At 45.3% G+C, this 22241-nt stretch overlaps 1 protein-coding gene across 1 annotated transcript in view; it reads left to right on the plus strand.

Moving 5' to 3' along the window:
• The window catches only part of CRYBG3 (crystallin beta-gamma domain containing 3), a 198667-nt gene that overhangs the window by 125440 nt on the left and 50986 nt on the right, over positions 1 to 22241 (plus strand). The window contains exons 8-12 of the mRNA XM_040423276.1: positions 2369 to 2502; positions 3227 to 3341; positions 6077 to 6112; positions 6206 to 6345; positions 17779 to 17905. Coding sequence (XP_040279210.1) covers positions 2369 to 2502; positions 3227 to 3341; positions 6077 to 6112; positions 6206 to 6345; positions 17779 to 17905 — 552 coding nt within the window. The remainder of the gene's footprint in view (positions 1 to 2368; positions 2503 to 3226; positions 3342 to 6076; positions 6113 to 6205; positions 6346 to 17778; positions 17906 to 22241) is intronic.

Below are 22241 nucleotides of genomic sequence, written 5' to 3' on the forward strand. Positions count from 1 at the left end.
TATGGGGTGGATTTACCTGGGCAGAATGAATCAGTCAGGGCCTTCTATTCCACTAACTTAGAGTATGCTTAAAGGGGTTGTCTCACTTCACCAAATAGCATTCATCATGTAGAGAAAATGAATACAAGACACTTACTATGTATCGTGATTGTCCATATTGCTTCCTTTACCGGCTGGATTCATTTTTCCATTGCATTATACACTGCTCATTTCCAGGGGTTACGACCACCCTGTAGTCCAGCAGTGGTGGTCGTGCTTGCACACTATAGTTTAAAAACAGAGAGAGGTCAGCACCTTTTCGTATAGCGTGCACGACCACCACTGCTGAATTTCAGGTAGTCGTAACCTCTGGGTACAAGCAGTGTATAATGTGATGGTAAAAATATATCAAGCCAGCAAAGTAGGCAATATGGACAATCACAATACATTAGTAAGTGCCTTGTATTAACTTTGTCTACATGATAAATGCCATGTGCTGAAGAGAGACAACCCCTTTAATGTAACTGGGCCAGCTGGACACACGGCAAGGCTATGAGGTACAGTATGGTCCAATGGATTTATATGGATCGGTACAACACGCACCAGTAATACCGTGTGCAAGAACCATTAGGGCTAATGGAGTGCAGAGCATCTGTACAGCCTCCATGCACTGTTATACAGGCTTTGTTGGACTCCATGTGTATGGAGACATTCTCCACAGCAAGCAGTGCTTTTAGAAAAAATACCCCTGTGTATACAGAGTTGGACGGAGCATGGCATTATCTGTTTTCTGCTGGATTTGTACGGTATGAAATTGTGGGCATATGGAGGTACCGTAAACCACTTCTGTGGAAGCCCTGAAGAAAACGAAGACATAATACATCCATGTGCATTTCTGGTGTTGTTAAAGGGGTTTTCTGATACTTTTAGGGCTCATTCAGACGACCATTCATTTCAATGGGGCCGCAAAAGATGCAGAAAGCACACCGCATGCTTTCCACATCCGTAGTTCCGTTCCGCGGCCCGCAAAAAAGATACAGCATGTCCTATTTCTGTCCGCAATTGCGGACAAGAATAAGCATTTCTATCATAGTGCCGGCCATGTGCGCTCCGCAAAACACTATGGCTGTCTGAATGAGCCCTTATACTGATGACCTATCCATTTCATAGATCATTAGTATCTGATCGGTGGGGGTCTGACACTTGAGACCCCTGCCAATCAGCTGTTTGAAAAAAGGCACCAGTGCTAGGCCATGCCACGTCACGTTCACCGGTCACAGGGCCTAGGCGCAGCTCAGCACATTGAAGTGAATAGGGCTTAGCTGCAATACCAGCCGCAGCTGCTGTAAAATGCATGGCGCCGAGAGAAACAGGTGATCGCCAGGGGTCCCAAGTGTTGGACCCCGGCCGAATAGATTTTAAAGTGGTTATCCTATGATTAATGTAAAAAATTATCAGACATCATACAGTACAGGACAAAGCTAGGACCAGCCCTGTACCTCACATGGATCCAGAGATCTCCCCATGTATTGCTCCAATTGTGCTGCTAGACTTTCTTCATGCTGGCAGGGCAGGGAGCGTGTCCTTTCTGTTGCAGGTCTCTCCCTGTCACACAGCTCAGGGCGGTGGGAGTTGAAGGATGTATAATCATGCCCATTCAGCTCAATAGAAGGACGTGCACATTACTGTACAGACTGGACATTATACTGAAGTAAAGATACTATTTCTTCACAATTGTAGTACTTTGTAACAGAAAGTAAATCACAAAAGTAATTAACTAACATGTAATGGGACACCCCTTTAAGTGAATAGGAGGTAGAACAGGTCTGGGATGTTTTAGTGCATACAGTACCAAGACATTTCAATAAATGAGTGGGATCAGTAAAGTCCGGCTGGTGCAGGGCCCGATGGGAGAGGTCAGTCCACGGCTTGCCTATAATACATGTACATAGCCCCTTTCCATTGCTCCCTATGCCGTAGTAACCTGATAAATCAGACACATATCAATGTCAAAGATCCCCAGCCATTACCATGCTCAGAGTTAGGTTGTCACCTTGAAAGTTTGGTCCTTAAGAGAATTCCCCCTAGGAACCGCCATGGTTTGCATGCTCTGAGGTTCTGCTCAATGTCACTGTGCAAATCTGCCCAATTTATCATCGCCATCAGAGGTCTTGAGCCTGGAAATGAATAGAATACCCTTGCGGTGCAGGTCAATCGCCCCACCACATTAACCCTCCCCCAGACAGAGCTCTCCAGACTCACTAATGATTCATCGGCCTGTGTTGTCACCCAGCATCGGCTTCATCACTCCATTTATGTATATATTGAGGTAGTGTAACGTGTCACCTGTCATAGTCTAATACCGGCAATCGATATCCATTTTCTATAGGATTATCTCCCGGAGGTGGTGATATCCTCCCTGCAGGACGTGTCCGACTCTCCTATTTACATACGCGCAGGCGTTCCTTCGCTGGAAAATCTGGTTGGCAATCACCCCCGTTCTTTAGTAGTTAATTCAGGAGTGTAAGTACCGCATCTTCCTAAATTGTACTTCTTTTTTTTCTTTTTTTAGCATCTAGTTATCATTTTATTTTTATCATTTTATCACTTTATTGCCCATTATTTCTATAGTAGTAATATAGTTTGTAGCAATATTTCATGTAGAAATTATTGGGGTCGTTTATTAAGACCGGCGTTTTAGACGCCAGCCTTGAAAACCCCTATATCTGGCAGCGGATCTGCCAAAGTAATGAAGAGGCGCCAGCTTCTTTGTTGTCTTACATTTAGACCATTTTCTACACTTAAAACAGGTGTAGAAAATGATGATTGAGACGGGCCAGCCCGCCGGTCGCCGCCACACCCACTTTTTTAGACCTGGCGTGAGTGTGGAAAAGTCGCAGATTGCGGTGCAAATAACCATTGAGCCGCAATCTGCACCTGAAATACTCCTAATATAGGCGTATTTCTGGATAATAATTGACCCCCTATATCCATTCACTATTGTCTTATGTCCTCAGGACCTGTCAGTTCACTTGGCGCCTCTGTTTTAGTACTTGCATCCCTATGAAATAACAGTGCAGAATTATCTTTTCTTAGAGCTCTAGGTTGTGCTGTTCCTCTTTTATTCCTCCTGGAAAGTTTACAGTGTCTAAATCTTAGGCAGGATTAGTAAACTTGCCCTGTTATATTCATGCAGAGCTGTAAGGTGCTTTCTTATAAGATTTACAGATACATCTTGTCTCTACAGCTGGCTGGCATACACAGAACCCCAGTATAACGGCACAGTCGCCGTACTGGAAGAAGACAGTGAGCTGCCCCAAATTCAGGACAGCGGCTTCCGATCTATTCGGCCCTTGAAAATGGTGAGACGTTCATCTTTTCTGTTATGGTTTTCCCAGCAGAGCCAAATGCATGGACTGTCTTGATATGTATACTGGGTAAAAAAAATATCCCTTAATGGACAAGGAGATAAGCGTAGTCTGAGGTATCATCTGTGTTTGACCAGCAGATTTCTTCTAGTGTAGTCCACTAGTACTTTTATATATGTGGAGGTACACATGAATTAATCTCAGATCTCCTTGTCTTGCTGCTCGTGGTGGAGGCCTCTGGGCAGTTTCTCCTTTTGGCTGCCCCATAATCCCGGCACGTCATGTGCTCTTTTGATTATACCCCATGCATCAGGTAATTCTTCTTATCATCCCAGAGAGTCTGCTAATAGTCGTCATTAAAATACCCTTCCGTTGTGTACATACAGCTGATATGCAGACCTATGTGTTTCTATGGTAACAAGCAAACTTACCTCTTATATTCATTTGAAACGGCAATTATACACACTCATTGACAAAATATAACGCACCCAGATAGAAATGTCAGATTGCTGCAAAACTCGGCATGCAGGCAGATATATAAATGATTAAAGGTGTTGTCTTGTTAGACACTGGGTCTGGCCACAAGAGGGCGTAAAAGTGCTTCCTCTGCTTCCCTATATAAAGGCTCTTAGAGGCTACTTTAGGGTAGTGTACCTTATGGGGAGAGATTGTTGATTGCTATACATGACTACGATGCATTTGAAGACATTTTACCAGTTGACCGACTTTAAAAGGGGGCACATCATTGAATTGAGAGGAGGATAGTTGTTTAGATGAATTGCCTGCCATCTAAGGTCATTCTTACCTAGCTGTTAGGAGGTGTTAGAGTGCTGTTGTCTGATTCTATATTGAGGCTGGGAAGCCACAACAACACGCACCTGAACATTAGCAGACAGGAGTGCCACGCCATTCTTACCTAGCTGTTAGGAGGTGTTAGAGTGCCACGCCGTTTGATCCACCGACATGAGCAGCTCCCACAGTTTCGTTGTCCGCCATCCAGACACAGGTAGCACCTTCATTACACACCCCTGTCTCAGCCCGGATCCTTTCCAGGCGATTAGCAGAAGGAAATTGGTGTCTTGATGTCCTAAGTGTCCTGCCATTGACAGCCAGCCCCCATCACTTTTGCAGTGATGTCGTGAACGAGAAACCTGGGCTGCTACGGACTGGAACCGTATCGCCTTTAGCCACAAATCTATTTGGGATCAGATGACGGTCTGGTTTGAGTGTGGAGGCCTCTTATTGAGCATGTCATTCCTGCCTTTGCAGTGGGCACACGGTGTGATGTGATGATGTGGGGAGCCCTCACATATGACAGCCGGTCACTCCTAGCAGTGATATGAGGGACGCTAACAGGACATCCTGCCGCCACATGTGTGGTCTCTCATGGCAGGGCTTACAACTGAAATTTTCAGCAGGATAAGGGTGCATTCACACGACCATATGTATTTTGCAGTCCGCAACATGTGGATCCGCAAAAAAAATACGGGTGACTTCTGTGTTGCATCTGTTTTTTTGGGACCCATTGTGGCAATTCCTATTCCTATCTGCAAAACAAACAAGAATAGGACATGTTCTATCTTTTTTGTGGAGATGCAGAGACATTTCAAAGAATGGGTCTGCATCTGTTCAGCAAAAAATGCAGATCACATGCGGAGCAAAAGTATGATCGTGTAAATGGGACCTAATGCTGTCCCAGACACAACAAGTCTCCTCCAGATTACAACACTTCCTTGGCTGCCCGGTCACCAGATTTATCCCCAATCCAGCATTTATGGGACCGGCTGGGATGACAACTTTGTCAAACTACGAGTGTGCAGAGTCTACAGGCCAAGCTGTAACGTCTGTGGGCAAATGTGCTGCAGGATTTGCAGACTTCCTCTGGATCAACTTGCAGGATGACAGGCCGAACTGGATGGACAAATGTCTTTTTTCGGCCTTATATACTATGTTACTATGTTAGGATACCGTACTGAGCCTGTATGCCTCCATTCTCAACCGTATCTCATCTTGTATCCAGACTAGAGGTGACCCAACAGGGTCCTAGAGCCTCCTTTCAATTGTACAGTTTTCCCCATAAACGTATAATTTTGCTCTAATATTGTCACTTACATCTATCATCATTACATTCACATATATGTATTCCTTTCCAACAACTCCTTCTTGGTGCATTATGTTTTTGTCAATGAGTGTAGTTATATATAAATATAATAAAGATGAGTTTTTTTGAAATGTGACAAGAGTGAAGTTAAAATGACTGAACACACTCAGCACTGCTACATCTGTGCGTAAGTCGTTTTATATTTTACTTCTGAATGAGGGCTAATGGACAGTGCTCTTCAGGGGCACTCTGGATTGATCTCCCTTATTATCATGTTGAGTAGAGGCTAAAATATCAATTCTTTAGGAATTAGTTACATCATTGAAATTGTAAAAGACAGTGATGTCATCGATCCGTCGCCATTATTGGATTACCGCCTAAAATGACTGCCTCAATTACGGCTTTGGTTCCTGGTGTACTCTATGTGCGGGCATTAGTGAGAACTGCTTTTAAGCTATATTATTTGATGCTCAGCAGTTTGAATCTCGCTTAGGATGATGGGAGTTGCAGTCAGTACAGCTGGGTGACTGCTTTCCCCAGCTTGCAGTGGCAGCACTTTACTTGATAATGTAAAGCCTAATTGTGTGGAAGGAACAAATGTCGACTTAATTTTTTCCATTTGTTTCAGGGAGGATTAAAAGTACAGCTGCCCAGCGATCCGAAGGTAAGTGATTAGATTGCCATAGTTACTACTTTTTGTTTCCGCAGAGCACCTCATTGTACGCCTGAAATCTACCTGAAATCGTCTCTTTTACAGATAATTATATATGAGAAGCCGCACTTTCAGGGGCGGTGGAGAGAGATCACGGAGCATGTCTGTAGCATCGGGACGCTCACCCATGACGGAGAGGATAGCAGCTGTCAAGATATTGGCTCCATACAGGTTCTTGGTGGAATGTAAGGGCGCAGTCTGCTTTATTGTGTCCTAGATGGGACTTAGCAGGTCCCAAAGCGTAGTATTTGTAGGAATAGTCCTTAATTGTGCTTACACTGATACTACAGGGAGTGCAGAATTATTAGGCAAGTTGTATTTTTGAGGATTAATTTTATTATTGAACAACAACCATGTTCTCAATGAACCCAAAAAACTCATTAATATCAAAGCTGAATATTTTTGGAAGTAGTTTTTAGTTTGTTTTTAGTTTTAGCTATTTTAGGGGGATATCTGTGTGTGCAGGTGACTATTACTGTGTATAATTATTAGGCAATTTAACAAAAAACAAATATATACCCATTTCAATTATTTATTTTTACCAGTGAAACCAATATGACATCTCAACATTCACAAATATACATTTCTGACATTCAAAAACAAAACAAAAACAAATCAGTGACCAATATAGCCACCTTTCTTTGCAAGGACACTCAAAAGCCTGCCATCCATGGATTCTGTCAGTGTTTTGATCTGTTCACCATCAACATTGCGTGCAGCAGCAACCACAGCCTCCCAGACACTGTTCAGAGAGGTGTACTGTTTTCCCTCCTTGTAAATCTCACATTTGATGATGGACCACAGGTTCTCAATGGGGTTCAGATCAGGTGAACAAGGAGGCCATGTCATTAGATTTTCTTCTTTTATACCCTTTCTTGCCAGCCACGCTGTGGAGTACTTGGACGCGTGTGATGGAGCATTGTCCTGCATGAAAATCATGTTTTTCTTGAAGGATGCAGACTTCTTCCTGTACCACTGCTTGAAGAAGGTGTCTTCCAGAAACTGGCAGTAGGACTGGGAGTTGAGCTTGACTCCATCCTCAACCCGAAAAGGCCCCACAAGCTCATCTTTGATGATACCAGCCCAAACCAGTACTCCACCTCCACCTTGCTGGCGTCTGAGTCGGACTGGAGCTCTCTGCCCTTTACCAATCCAGCCACGGGCCCATCCATCTGGCCCATCAAGACTCACTCTCATTTCATCAGTCCATAAAACCTTAGAAAAATCAGTCTTGAGATATTTCTTGGCCCAGTCTTGACGTTTCAGCTTGTGTGTCTTGTTCAGTGGTGGTCGTCTTTCAGCCTTTCTTACCTTGGCCATGTCTCTGAGTATTGCACACCTTGTGCTTTTGGGCACTCCAGTGATGTTGCAGCTCTGAAATATGGCCAAACTGGTGGCAAGTGGCATCTTGGCATCTGCACGCTTGACTTTTCTCAGTTCATGGGCAGTTATTTTGCGCCTTGGTTTTTCCACACGCTTCTTGCGACCCTGTTGACTATTTTGAATGAAACGCTTGATTGTTCGATGATCACGCTTCAGAAGCTTTGCAATTTTAAGAGTGCTGCATCCCTCTGCAAGATATCTCACTATTTTTGACTTTTCTGAGCCTGTCAAGTCCTTCTTTTGACCCATTTTGCCAAAGGAAAGGAAGTTGCCTAATAATTATGCACACCTGATATAGGGTGTTGATGTCATTAGACCACACCCCTTCTCATTACAGAGATGCACATCACCTAATATGCTTAATTGGTAGTAGGCTTTCAAACCTATACAGCTTGGAGTAAGACAACATGCATAAAGAGGATGATGTGGTCAAAATACTCATTTGCCTAATAATTCTGCACGCAGTGTATAGACTAAGGGCTCATGCACAGTACCATATCCCGCTCCGCACAACCTCTCACATGAAGCATAGACGTTTATGCGGCCCTACCTACCGTTTCACTTCTGCCGGACTGAAGTGGTGGGAGCTGAGCTGTAGTACACCTTGACAGTTGCTACACAGTGGATGGAGCCTTCTGCTTCTGGTTCCATCCACTGTTGTGTTTCCAGCAAACAGCTGATCCGTGGGGGGTGCAGGGTGTCAGCCCTCCCACCGATTCGATATTGATGACCTATCCCGAGCATAAAATATCAATGTCTAAAAGTTGAAATTTGCACCCAAAAAATGGTGTATGGTACATGGTTTCTACCACATTTATGTGTTTTAGACAAGGGCATCTTAATACGCATCAATCTGTACTCCACCCGCGCGACTGTCCCTACCAACTTGCACAGTCTGCTCTGAATAGCGGCCCACAACCTGTCGAAGGTCCCTGAATTGACTAAGTGCAGGGGCCTAAACCTAATGGGGTAAAAGAACAGTCAGGCAGAAAGAGGACAAAACCAGAACCAGATCAGAATCGAAAAGCTAAGTCAAAATCAGGCCAGAATCCAAACCAGAGAGATACATCAGAACCGACACAAGATACAAACACAGAGTAAAATACCAGATAGGGTCAGCGCCAGGAGATAATGTAAGTGGCATAATCGGTTGTCAGGAGCAAGATCAGGGAAAATCCAAAAATCAGGATACCAGGGATCCAAACAATACCAGGGGCCAGTGGCGTACCGTCAATAGTGGCAGACCGCGCAGTTGCTATGGGGCCCGTGAGCTAAGGGGGCCCGGCCAGGTTTAATTGCCCCGTCCCCCTTTCCGACCTGAATACACGCCACATACAGATGCTGGACAGATAAATGCCAGCCCTCCTAAGTACTCCTCCTGAAGCCCGCTGCTACTTGCCACTGCTGCCGGCATTAGCTTCTACCTGTGAGAACAGTCAGCTGGCCAATAAGCAGGGAGATGCTCTGACTGGTCAGCTGACTTGCAGGTAGCGCCACCTAGCCTCCACACTTTGCCTGCGGATGTGCCTCAGTCCAGTGTCATTACAGGAGCAATGAGAGCACCGTGGCTCCAGAGTGGCCCTCAGCTCTGTGTAACTGATTAAATCCAAGGATCCAACACCCTGAACCAACCTGCTGGTGAGGCTGAACTGTAGCTGCAGCATTCATCACACTGTGTAAAAAGACACATAGTACTGCAATGTGGAGGGGAGAGGGCACAGGTTGGTGTATGTGCTGGAGTTTAGACATAAAACTATACACAACCCCCCCCCCCCCCCTTCCCATAGACATGTTCTTCAAGTTCTGAGACAGGGTCAGTCCCTGGCCCTTATTGCTCTATTATTTCTGGACCCCCCTCAGAACTTGTAGTCTTGTAGTGTCTTCTGCTACCGCCATGTACATGCACATACATGGTGCAGACACAGGAGTTGAGCTTGCACCATTACCTGTTGGTGTCCGTTATAACATGCAGGTGACACATTGCTGCAGCTGGCAGGATCGGAGCTAGTTCCAGTTCTGCCATTGTAACACTTTAGATGCTGCGTGCTGACATAACAAACATAATACACTTACAATTTTATTAAAAGTTAAAAAAAGAAGACACACAAAAAACACTTCACAAGCAAGATCAAACCCCACACATGTCACGGATGGTGTACAGGAAACAATATGATACAAATAACAAACGATGACTAACTGGATCCACAACTAAGGAACAAAAAGGGAGACCCCTGCAATCGACCTGCCGCTCTCCCTTATTGCTCAGCCTATGCGACCACTCTAAAGGTGAATGGGCGCATATCCACGTACCTCGGCTATCTTAACCTGAAGGCCCTACAATAGTGAGGGGACACGACCACCGGCTCCCTACACAGACACGGAGGGAGTCAGGGTCACCTGGATCCAGACAACAGAAAATCATAAATACTAAAACAGCACTTATCTGCAGACGACTGTGAACTGCGAACTGGTAGCTGGAAGCTGGGAGCTGATCTGCAGACGACTGTGAACTGAGAACTGGTAGCTGGGAGCAAAAGACAGCATGCACACTCAATCCAGGAAGTTGTATCAGCCACACCCAACTACCTTATGGGGGAGAATATAAAGGGAGGTAATGAGTCTGACTGCATGACAGCTGAGATAGCCTAACAAGGTGAGAAACAGAAACCAAAACAAAGAAACTCAAAGGGGAGGATCTGAACGACTCCTGTCAGAGCTTCTCAGCTGTCTGGTTGTGACAGTACCCCTCCCTCTAGGAGTGGACTCCGGACACTCAGGGCCCACCTTCTCAGGATGGGACCTATGGAAAGCCCTGATGAGGCGAGAGGCCTTAATGTCCGTCACTGGGAGCCACATCCTCTCCTCAGGACCATAACCCTCCCAATGAACGAGGTACTGGAGGGAACCGCGGACAAGACGAGAATCCACAATCCTAGAGACCTGAAATTCAAGATTCCCATCAACCATAATCGGAGGAGGAGGCAAAGGTGAGGGTACAATAGGTTGAACATAAGGTTTCAATAAGGACTTATGGAAAACATTATGGATCTTCCAAGTCTGAGGAAGATCAAGACGGTAGGCAACAGGATTGATGACAGACAGGATCTTATAAGGCCCAATAAACCTAGGACCCAACTTCCAGGAGGGAACCTTCAATTTGATATTCTTGGTAGACAGCCACACCAAATCACCAACATTCAGGTCCGGACCAGGCATACGTCTCTTATCCGCCACACGCTTATATCTCTCACTCATATTCTTTAGATTATCCTGAATCTTTTGCCAAATAGATGACAAAGACGAGGAGAATCTGTCCTCATCAGGCAAACCAGAAGAGCCCTCTCCAGAGAAAGTCCCAAACTGCGGATGAAACCCATATGCACCAAAAAATGGTGACTTATCAGAGGACTCCTGACGACGGTTATTTAAAGCAAACTCAGCAAGGGACAAAAAAGAACACCAATCCTCCTGATTCTCCGCCACAAAACAGCGCAGATATGTCTCCAGGTTCTGATTGACACGCTCTGTCTGGCCATTCGACTGCGGATGGAAAGCAGAAGAGAATGACAAGCGGACCCCCAAGCGAGAACAGAAAGCCTTCCAGAATCTGGAAACAAACTGCGTGCCCCTATCAGAGACTATGTCTGAAGGAATCCCATGCAATTTGACAATGTGGTCAACAAATGCCTGCGCCAGCGTCTTAGCATTGGGCAAACCGGGAAAAGGGATAAAGTGCACCATTTTGCTAAAACGGTCCACCACCACCAGAATCACAGACTTCCCCGAGGAACGAGGCAAGTCCGTTATGAAATCCATGGACAAATGTGTCCAAGGACGGGAAGGAATGGGCAAAGGAAGGAGAGGACCTGATGGCCGTGAGTGAGGGACCTTGGCACGAGCGCAAGTCTCGCAAGCTGCCACAAAACCCTCAACCGACTTACGAAGCGCAGGCCACCAGAATCTCCGAGCAATGAGATCCAGTGTGGCTCTTGTCCCCGGGTGCCCAGCAAGGACCGTATCATGGTGTTCTTTAAAAATCTTGTGTCTCAAAGCGAGAGGCACAAACAACCTCCCAGGAGGACAAAGATCAGGAGCTTCTGACTGGGCTGCCTGCACCTCTGCCTCCAATTCAGGAAAAAGAGCAGAGACCACCACACCTTCAGCTAAAATGGGACCCGGGTCTTCAAAATTCCCACCTCCCGGAAAACAACGTGACAGGGCATCTGCCTTCACATTCTTAACCCCAGGGCGGAACGTAACAACAAAGTTAAACCTTGAAAAGAACAAAGACCATCTGGCCTGTCTCGGGTTCAGACGCTTGGCTGACTCCAAGTAGGCCAGATTTTTATGGTCAGTAAACACGGTAATAGGGTGTCTGGCTCCCTCTAGCCAATGGCGCCATTCCTCAAAAGCCAACTTGATGGCCAACAATTCTCTATCTCCCACATCATAATTTCTCTCTGCGGAGGAGAGCTTCTTTGAGAAAAAGGCACACGGTTGCCACTTGGCAGGAGAGGAACCCTGAGACAAGACCGCACCCACCCCTACCTCAGAAGCATCAACCTCAACTATGAAGGGTAAGGAAACATCAGGTTGTACTAGGATGGGAGCGGAAGCAAAACTCTCCTTGATATTAGAAAAGGCCTTACGCGCCTCTACCGACCAGGATGAAAAATCTACCCCCTTTCTGGTCATATCCGTGAGTGGTTTAACAACAGAGGAATAATTCAAAATAAATTTCCTGTAATAATTAGCAAAGCCCAAAAAACGCATCAGCGCCTTCTGATTCTCAGGAAGCTCCCACTCAAGCACAGCGCGGACCTTCTCGGGGTCCATGCGAAAACCAGAAGCGGAGACAAGAAACCCCAGAAATTGGATCTCTGGAACCGCAAACACACATTTTTCCAGTTTCGCGTATAATTTATTCTCCCGCAGGATGAGTAAGACCTGACATAAGTGTTCCTTATAAGTCTTGAAATCAGGAGAAAAAATCAAAATGTCATCCAAATACACTAATACAAATTTTCCCATTAAATGATAAAAAATGCTGTTGACGAAATGTTGAAAAACGGCTGGGGCATTCATCAAACCAAAAGGCATAACTAAATTCTCAAAATGGCCCTCAGGGGTATTGAAAGCCGTCTTCCATTCGTCTCCTTCTCTGACCCTAACCAGGTTGTATGCCCCTCTTAGGTCTAATTTGGAAAAGACTTTCGCCCCAACAACCTGGTTAAACAAATCTGGGATTAAAGGAAGCGGATACGGATCACGAATAGTGATACTGTTCAGCTCCCTGAAATCCAGACAAGGTCTTAAAGAACCATCTTTTTTCTTAACAAAGAAAAAACCAGCGGCAACAGGTGACTTTGAGGGTCGTATGTGTCCTTTTCTCAGACTCTCAGAGATATAAGCACGCATCGCGACCCTCTCAGGTTGGGAAAGATTGTATAAACGAGATTTAGGCAGCTTGGCACCTGGGATGAGATCAATAGGGCAATCATACTCCCTGTGCGGAGGTAAATCCTGAACTCCACTCTCAGAGAAAACATCCAAAAATTCAGAGAGGAAAGGTGGTACGGTTTTAGTAGAAACCTCAGAAATAGATGTTATGAGGCAATTCTCTCTGCAAAAGTCACTCCAACCATTTATTTGCCTCGCTGGCCAATCAATGGTGGGGTTATGTTTAGTGAGCCAGGGTAGCCCCAACACTAGAGGAGTAGGCAAACCGCTAAGGACGAAACATGACACATCCTCAACATGAGTATCATTCACAATTAAACGGATATTGTGAACTATGCCCTTTAATGATTTCTGAGAAAGTGGAGCTGAATCAATAGAAAAAACAGGAATATTTTTTCGCAAAGTGCATACCTGGAAACCATGAGTTATTGCAAATTGGTTATCAATGAGGTTGACAGCTGCTCCACTATCCACAAAAATCTCACAAAAAATGCTCTTGCTCTCTAGCGCCACCCTAGCAGGCAGGACAAAACGGGAACTACAAGCAAAAGACAATTCTTCAATTTCCGCCTCAACCCTGCCAATAGTAACAGACGGAATATTCTTAAAAGATTTCTTCCTTTTTGTCTCTTTATTACTCCCAGAAAACTGCCTGAATCTCCTAGAGGGACAAACATTTGCCAGATGATTTATACCTCCACAACAAAAGCAAACCCTGCCCTGCGGGCTGAATCCTCTATTATCAGAGGCAATCAACCCCAGCTGCATGGGCTCCTGCTCAGAAGGGGCTGACAGCGACTGAGACCCCTGTGCACAGAATGACACCGGTGCACTGTCCCGGGACTGAGCATGACAAGGAGAAATCTCTCCTCTTTCTCTAAGACGCCTGTCAATACGAACAGCCTGAGACATAGCAGAATTCAAGGAGGTAGGTCTTTCATGAAAGGCAAATGCATCTTTTAATCCCTCAGAAAGACCATAGCAGAATTGACTTCGGAGTGCAGCATCATTCCAACCCGTATCTGCTGCCCATCTCCGAAATTCTGAGCAGTATATCTCTGCGGATTGTTTACCCTGGCATAACAGACGTAGTCTAGACTCAGCCAGAGCAATACGATCCGGATCATCATATATCTGACCCAGGGCTAAAAAGAATTCATCCACTGAACGGAGGGGTTGTGCCCCCTCCGGCAGCGAAAAGGCCCAGGACTGAGCATTACCCCTGAGCAGCGATATAATGATGCCCACCCTTCGTTCTTCATCACCGGAAGAATGGGGAAGAAGGCGAAAATGGAGTTTGCAAGCCTCCCTAAAACGTACAAAATTCTCACTACCCCCGGAAAACGTATCCGGGAGCGAAATCTTAGGCTCAGCACAAACTCCATGAACGCAAGCTGAACCGGTCACTTGAAACTGAGAAAAAGTCTTACGGAGATCAGCTACCTCCAATGAAAGACCCTGGAAGCGTTCAGCCAAAAGTGTAACCGGATCCATGCTTGAGACGGTTTTGGTGGCTGATAATGTCACGGATGGTGTACAGGAAACAATATGATACAAATAACAAACGATGACTAACTGGATCCACAACTAAGGAACAAAAAGGGAGACCCCTGCAATCGACCTGCCGCTCTCCCTTATTGCTCAGCCTATGCGACCACTCTAAAGGTGAATGGGCGCATATCCACGTACCTCGGCTATCTTAACCTGAAGGCCCTACAATAGTGAGGGGACACGACCACCGGCTCCCTACACAGACACGGAGGGAGTCAGGGTCACCTGGATCCAGACAACAGAAAATCATAAATACTAAAACAGCACTTATCTGCAGACGACTGTGAACTGCGAACTGGTAGCTGGAAGCTGGGAGCTGATCTGCAGACGACTGTGAACTGAGAACTGGTAGCTGGGAGCAAAAGACAGCATGCACACTCAATCCAGGAAGTTGTATCAGCCACACCCAACTACCTTATGGGGGAGAATATAAAGGGAGGTAATGAGTCTGACTGCATGACAGCTGAGATAGCCTAACAAGGTGAGAAACAGAAACCAAAACAAAGAAACTCAAAGGGGAGGATCTGAACGACTCCTGTCAGAGCTTCTCAGCTGTCTGGTTGTGACAACACCTCAACCGATCAGCTACAATAATTCTATTTTTTATTGCAAGGAGGAGAGGGGGGCCCAATTCTGAGTCCCTGCCAGGGGCTAAGACCAATCACAGGCAACTGTGGTCAGCATCTGCCTGTTTAAATAGCCCGCAGGAACCATATGACGCAGGCCTTGCTCCCACCATAGAGTGGCCGGACTCAAGGCGGGAGGACAGGTGGTTAAGTACGTGACAATTACATTCAAATTAACACCAAAAATACACCCAAAGTAGGTCAACCAATCAACGATGAATTAGGTGCCTACACAGACAATTTAATTACCCGATGAGCAAATAATCAGCGGCACAGTCAGATAATCGCTAACAATCATTCCTATCAACACTCGTTAGTGATTATCTGGCGGATTCTTGGCTCGTGTAAAGTTCCCTTAAAGGGGTTGTCCGGGTTCAGAGCTGAACCCGGACATACCCTTTTTTTCACCCAGACAGCCCCCCTGAGGCTAGCATCGGAGCATCTCATGCTCCGATGTGCTCCCGTGCCCTGCGCTAAATCGCGCAGGGCACGGGCTCTTTTGTTTTTAATAACACACTGCCGGGCGGTAACTTCCGCCCGGCAGTGTGTTCGGTGACGTCACCGGCTCTGAGGGGCGGGCTTTAGCTCTTCCCTAGCCGTTTTACTGGCTAGGGCAGAGCTAAATCCCGCCCATCAGTGCCAGTGACATCACCGGGGTTCCTGTCAGCCCCATGGAGAGCCCGGTACGTCACCGGAACTCCTAAAAATGCCTTTGCCCTGTGCAATTTAGCGCAGGGTAAAGGAGAGCATCGGAGCATGAACTGCTCCGATGCTCATGTCAGGGGGGCTGTCGGGGTGAAAATGGAGGGATGTCCAGGTTCAGCTCTGAACCTGGACAACCCCTTTAAGGATTTTGGCTGTTTTGTTGGTGGAGTAGGCATTTGTGCCAAATATATGATATATTTGCACCATTCTTGCATTTTGCGGAACAGAACGGCCAACCCTATGATTAAAATGCCTATTGTCTGCAAAAACGGACAAGATTAGGACATGTCCTATCTGTTTTGGGGGCCGCGGAACGGAAGTCCCTATTGAAATGAACAGATGTGGACACAAATATACGTCTTCCGAATGAGCCCTCAGTCAGATTTATCTTTGCGCAAAACAGTGCAAAAAGTCCCAAGTGTACTTCAGCCCCCTAGTGGCGTACAAACTGACGGAACCTTTCTAATAAATAAGATTAGACTTCAGACAGAAAAATCCACAGGTAGGAAGTGGTGTGGGACATTTCGTAAAACCCATGACAGACACTCCAAAAATATGAGAGCAAAAAGTCACATGTTAATACATTACTCCCTAAGTTCTCAAGGTCTAATAGACAGGACTAGTAAACCTGCCCTGGAGCGTGGTCCAATTCAGACATTCAAAATCCAAAAGTTGCCATTGTTAGCTGCATTCCAGTGTACGCTAAATTACCTTCTATTGGAATGTGACTCAAGAAATAGCTGAATCAGGCTGAGCTCGGTGTCATATAGCTGCAGACCCTACTATCTGTCCGGTTCTTCTTCCTGTTATAACATGTGGAAGAGTTTGGTCACTATCAGTTGGACTAAGGAACTATAGTCTTGAAGTCTATAGACATAATTTTTTTTTTATGATTTTACTAAATTTGGGCTAAAAATCATTCTTTCAGTTAGTCTTTATTAAAAATGTTCAGTTTTTGAGATACAAAGGTAAAAGAAATCAGTCTTTGCAGAGTGTTACTTCCCAGCTGATAGATCATATGAAACCTTATCTCCAATCTCCTGACCTCAGAAACACTCATATATGCAAATTATCTTAAGGCTTTACATGAGCCGTCAGCTGACGTAACTCAGGAGCGACAGTCTTTAAATAGACTCATGTTTACAAGGGGTATCTCAAGTATGGCCAAATATTTCTAATAAAGACTGATTAAGGCCTCATACACACGACCGTTGTTGTTCCGTGTCCGTTGTTCCGTTTTCCGTGATTTTCTGCGGACCCATTGACTTTCAATGGGTCCGTTGAAAACTCGCATAATGCACCGTTTGTCATCCGCGTCCGTGATCCGTGTTTCCAGTCCGTCCAAAAAGTAGGACCTGTCCTATTTTTATCACGGACAACGGTTCGCAGACCCATTCAAGTCAATGGGTCCGTGAAAAAACTTGGAGGCACACAAGATTGTCATCCGCGTCCGTGATCCGTGTCCGTTTTTTTTCCTATCATTTGCAAGACAAACTTGACTTAGATTTTTTTTTTCACTTTTCATGTCTGGTGATCCTCCAAATATCAAGGAAGACACGGAAACAAAAACGGAAACGGATCACGGAACAACGGAACCCCGTTTTGCGGACCGTGAAAAAATACTGTCGTGTGCATGAGGCCTTAAAAAAATGATTTTTAGCCCCAAATGAGTACAATGCAATAAAAAAAATATGGCAGTTGTCCAGGTTGGCAAAATTGGCACAGCTCCTTCTGCTGTGTAGGGTCCATGCCGGGTTACTGCAGCTGGTGACCCCTACTAATCTGATATTGATGACCTATCCTAAGGATACAGTAGGTCATCAATATCTAGAACTCAGACGAGCTCTTTAATATTTTCTACATATATTTATACTACTTTTTTTTTTATTATAGATGGGTTGGGTATGAAAATGAGAAATTTAAAGGACAGCAGTATCTCCTGGAAGAGGGCGATTATGAAGACTGGCATGCCTGGGGTGGTTATAACAATGCTTTGCAGTCAATACGATATCTCCAGGCGGTAAGTACTTGCATCTGAGGGTTAGATATGCTTGTACTGTATATATGTGTCAGTGATGAAGGTTACCCATTCCCACCAGTATATATCTTACAGTATATCAGTGGGCATATAATATTTACAGGCTGTTTTCATGTAGAACTTGCTAACATAGATATCTGAACCAAATGTAGCAAGGACCTTGTCCATCTAGAGGTCTAGGATGATCCACTCCTATGGTCTACATATTAGAGGACAGTTGGCCTACTGATTTCAACAGGATTGGCCAACCCTTTATTGTGCAGGGGTGTACGGGGTGTCAACAGATGTCAGGGAAAGAAGGGTTGGGCATGCTCTGGATTTCAACATGCCTGATCCTTTGACCTTACAGTCCCTAAGCCGCTGAGTCAGGAAGTTTTTAGGACTCTGTTCACCCTATGTTAGTAATAGTACCCCCTTAATCTATTGCAGAATGGCAAATACAAGCTTACTATTTACACAGAAAATATCATCTTTGCACATGGTTACACAGCAATTCAAAGGAAAATTAGGATCCTGTGTAGATAAAGTGTTACTGAATGAAATTGGACATAAGACATGGAGCCTGTATGGAAATAGGCTCCGCTAGAGGCATTAGATAGCTATGTACGTATGGAATCTGATGCAGCTGCTTATGTCTCTGTATGATGGCGGAGGCTATCTGTCAGCAGATTTGTACCTATGAAACTGGCTGACCTATTGGTGTCGGTCCCATGTTCATATGTGCCTGCACTGTGGAAAAAATTATGTTTTTATATATGCAAATGAGCCTCTAGGTGTAATGGCAACGCCCCCGTTGCACCTAGAGGCTCATTTGCATATATTAAAACATATTTTTTCTCAGTAATGCGGGCACATATGAACATGGGACCAACACAGATGCCTTCTGCTGCCAAGCGCACATGTAACAGGTCAGCCAGTGTCATAGGTACAAAACTGCTGACAGATGCCCTTTAAGATATAGGGACCTCTTGTGTGGAAATGTCTTATGTTTTTATATAAAATAAGTCGCCGATCCAGTTCTAGTAGTAAAGCACACTAATGAGAACTTAAAGGGGTTGTCTCATCTCACCGTTACTAAGACGGCCGGGACCGCAAAATGAGACAACCCCTTTAACCTGCTCTTCAGACTAAGGTTCCTTGTGAACTCAGTAATACAGGACATAACACTTCACAGCGGTCTTCTCATAATGGTCGGACAGCTTTGTGCTCCTCACCATGTTAGAAAAGAACAAAGACGCCATTCACAAGGCAGAAGATGCTGGTGGCCTTTCGCTGTACATATTCTCAGATCGGGCGTAATGTTTAACAGCCCGTCCACTTCATGTCTCATTAATTAGGCCAGATTATACTTGATGCGTCTCCGGTATGTTAAGTTTAATAGTCAAAACTAAAGTCTTGTTTATCTTGGTTCTCGCAAGGTCTTTTCCTTCAATCCCCCAAGTCTTCTCCTCTCAGATGGGCGAGAGATAAGAACGCTGCACATTATAGGTTCAGCTTATGGTGGTGAAGAGTCTTTACAGTCTACAGATTATTTATGGGAGTAACTGTAATATGTTATTAATTCATATTAAAGGGATATTATTGGATACTAAAATATGCCAGTAAAAGGTTTTTTCCATGATTTTTTTTTTTTTAAATCCCCCCACCAAGCGGAACTTGTAAAGGGATCTATACTTACCCACTCCCCACTGCTCATTTTCGGCTCCTCGGGTCCGTGGCTTTCTTCAGTTCATGTCCAGTCCCTGTATGTAAACTTCTGGCATGGGCGGGGTCATGTGCTCCATTGCAGCCAATGACAGGCTTCAGCAGTGACGTGTCCTTATGTGGTACGTCACTGCAGGGTTATGTGCCATTTGTGGACACATCACCACTGAGACCAGTCATTGACTGCAGCAGTGCACATGACCCCGTCACAAGGCTGGGACTCGCAGATCAGATGCCAAGAGGTGAGTGACAACATCATCGTCAATCAGAGTGCAGAGGGCGCGGCAGTGGCAGAGAAAGTGGAGCCTCTAGGTGTAACGACAACGCCCACGTTGCTCCTAGAGGCTCATTTTCATATATGAAAAAATCATTCTTCCCAGCAATGCAGGCACATGGGAACATGGGACCAACACAGATGTCTTCAGCTGCGAAGCGCACATGTAACAGGTCAGGCAGTGTCATAGGTACAAATCTGCTGACAGATGCCCTTTGATTAGTTAAGGCTACATTCAGACAGCGATAAGTGTTTTGCAGCCCACAAACTGCGTATCTGCAAAACACGGATACAAGCCGTGTGCGTTCCACAAGAATAGGGCATGCTCTATATTTTTTGCGGGGCTGCGGAACGGAACTACGGATGCAGCAGCACACGATGTGCTGTCCTCATGTTTTTGCGGCCCCATAGAAATCAATGGGTTCGCACCAATTCCACAAAATTGCGGAACGGATGCAGATCCATTCATACGGTCATCTGAAGTCGTAGGGACCCTATGTTCTTCCAAACAGGCTTTGTGCAGGCGCTGTCATGTGTAATGGTGGTCATGTGTTAGAGTGCATTCAGACGACCGTATGAATGGCTCTGCATCCATTCCACTATACGGCTCCTTTGTAAATCCCCATATTACAGAGGTATTCTCTAGAAGCAGTGGTTTTGAAAATGCTCCAGTTTTTGGCCTGTTTGATTTAGTATGAATAAGGGAGCGTTCACATCTCATTTCGCCAGTAAAGACCCCAGCATATATGCTAAACATTGACCTAGTGTATGCCGAAAGAATGTTCTTTTGGCATATGCCAGGCCCGTCTGTGTCCTGTACTTCACACTGTTGCAGAGTTTAAGAGTTTGTCTCACTTCAGCAAGTGGCATTTATCAGGTAGATACATTTAATACAAGGCACTTACTAATGTATTGTGATTGTCCATATTGCTTCCTTCATTTTTTCATCTCATTATACACTGCTCGTTTCCATGGTTACGACCACCTCGCAATTCATCAGCGGTGGCCTTCATTGTACACTATAGTGTTTCTATAGTGTGCAAACACGGCCACTGCTGATGGATTGCAGGATGGTCATAACCATGGAAACGAGCAGTGTATAATGAGATGAAAAAATTAAGGAAGCAATATGGACAATCACAATACATTAGTAAGTGCCTCATATTAACTTTCTAGTAACATAGTAACATAGTTTATACGTCTGAAAAAGACATTTGTCCATCCAGTTCGGCCTGTTATTCTGCAAGTTGATCCAGAGGAAGGCAAAAAGAAACCCTGTGAGGTAGAAGCCAATTTTCCTCACTTTAGGGGAATAAAAAATTCCTTCCCGACTCCAATCAGGCAATCAGAATAACTCCCAGGATCAACGACCCCTCTCTAGTAGCTATAGCCTGTAATGTTATTACACTCCAGAAATACATCCAGGCCCCTCTTGAACTCCTTTATTGTACTCACTATCAGTGATGACCAGTTCGCATTGTTCGCCCGCGAACATATGCGGGCTGCTATCTTTTTTCACAAGTCCGGCGAGGCACAGGTAAGCCCTTACCTGTGCCTGTGCGCGAGCCGGTCTGAAAACAAGTGCGGTCAGCGGGATCAGGCAGTTCTGAGAACAGCCACCGGGGGCCTTCATCGGGCTGTTCTCGGAACTGCCTGCTCTTGATGACCGCATTTGTTTTCAGACCGGCTCGCGGCACAGGCACAGGTAAGGGCTTACCTGTGCCTCGCCGGACTTGTGAAAAAAGATGGCAGCCCGCATATGTTCGCGGGCGAACAATGCGAACTGGCCATCACTGCTGACCATCACCACCTCCTCAGGCAGAGAGTTCCATAGTCTCACTGCTCTTACCGTAAAGATTCCTCTTCTATGTTTGTGTACAAACCTTCTTTCCTCCAGACGCAGAGGATGTCCCCTCATCACAGTCCTGGGGATAAGTAGATGATGGGAGAGATCTCTGTACTGACCCCTGATATATTTATACATAGTTATTAGATCTCCCCTCAGTCGTCTTTTTTCTAAAGTAAATAACCCTAATTTTGATAATCTTTCAGGGTACTGGAGTCCACCCATTCCAGTTATTACTTTAGTTGCCCTCCTCTGAACACTTTCCAGCTTTCCAGCTCTGCTATGTCTGCCTTGTTCACAGGAGCCCAGAACTGTACACATTACTCCATGTGTGGTCTGACTAGCATCACATGCATCTATGCCGCTTTTGATGCAACCAATTATCTTATTGGCCTTGGCATCAGCTGCCTGACACATGGATCTGCATAGATGGATCCGTTCAGATAATACAACCGTCTGCATACGTTCAGAATGGATTCGTTTGTATTATCTTT

Source organism: Bufo bufo, chromosome 3, assembly GCF_905171765.1.
Source record: "Bufo bufo chromosome 3, aBufBuf1.1, whole genome shotgun sequence".
Classification (NCBI taxonomy): Eukaryota; Metazoa; Chordata; class Amphibia; order Anura; family Bufonidae; genus Bufo; species Bufo bufo.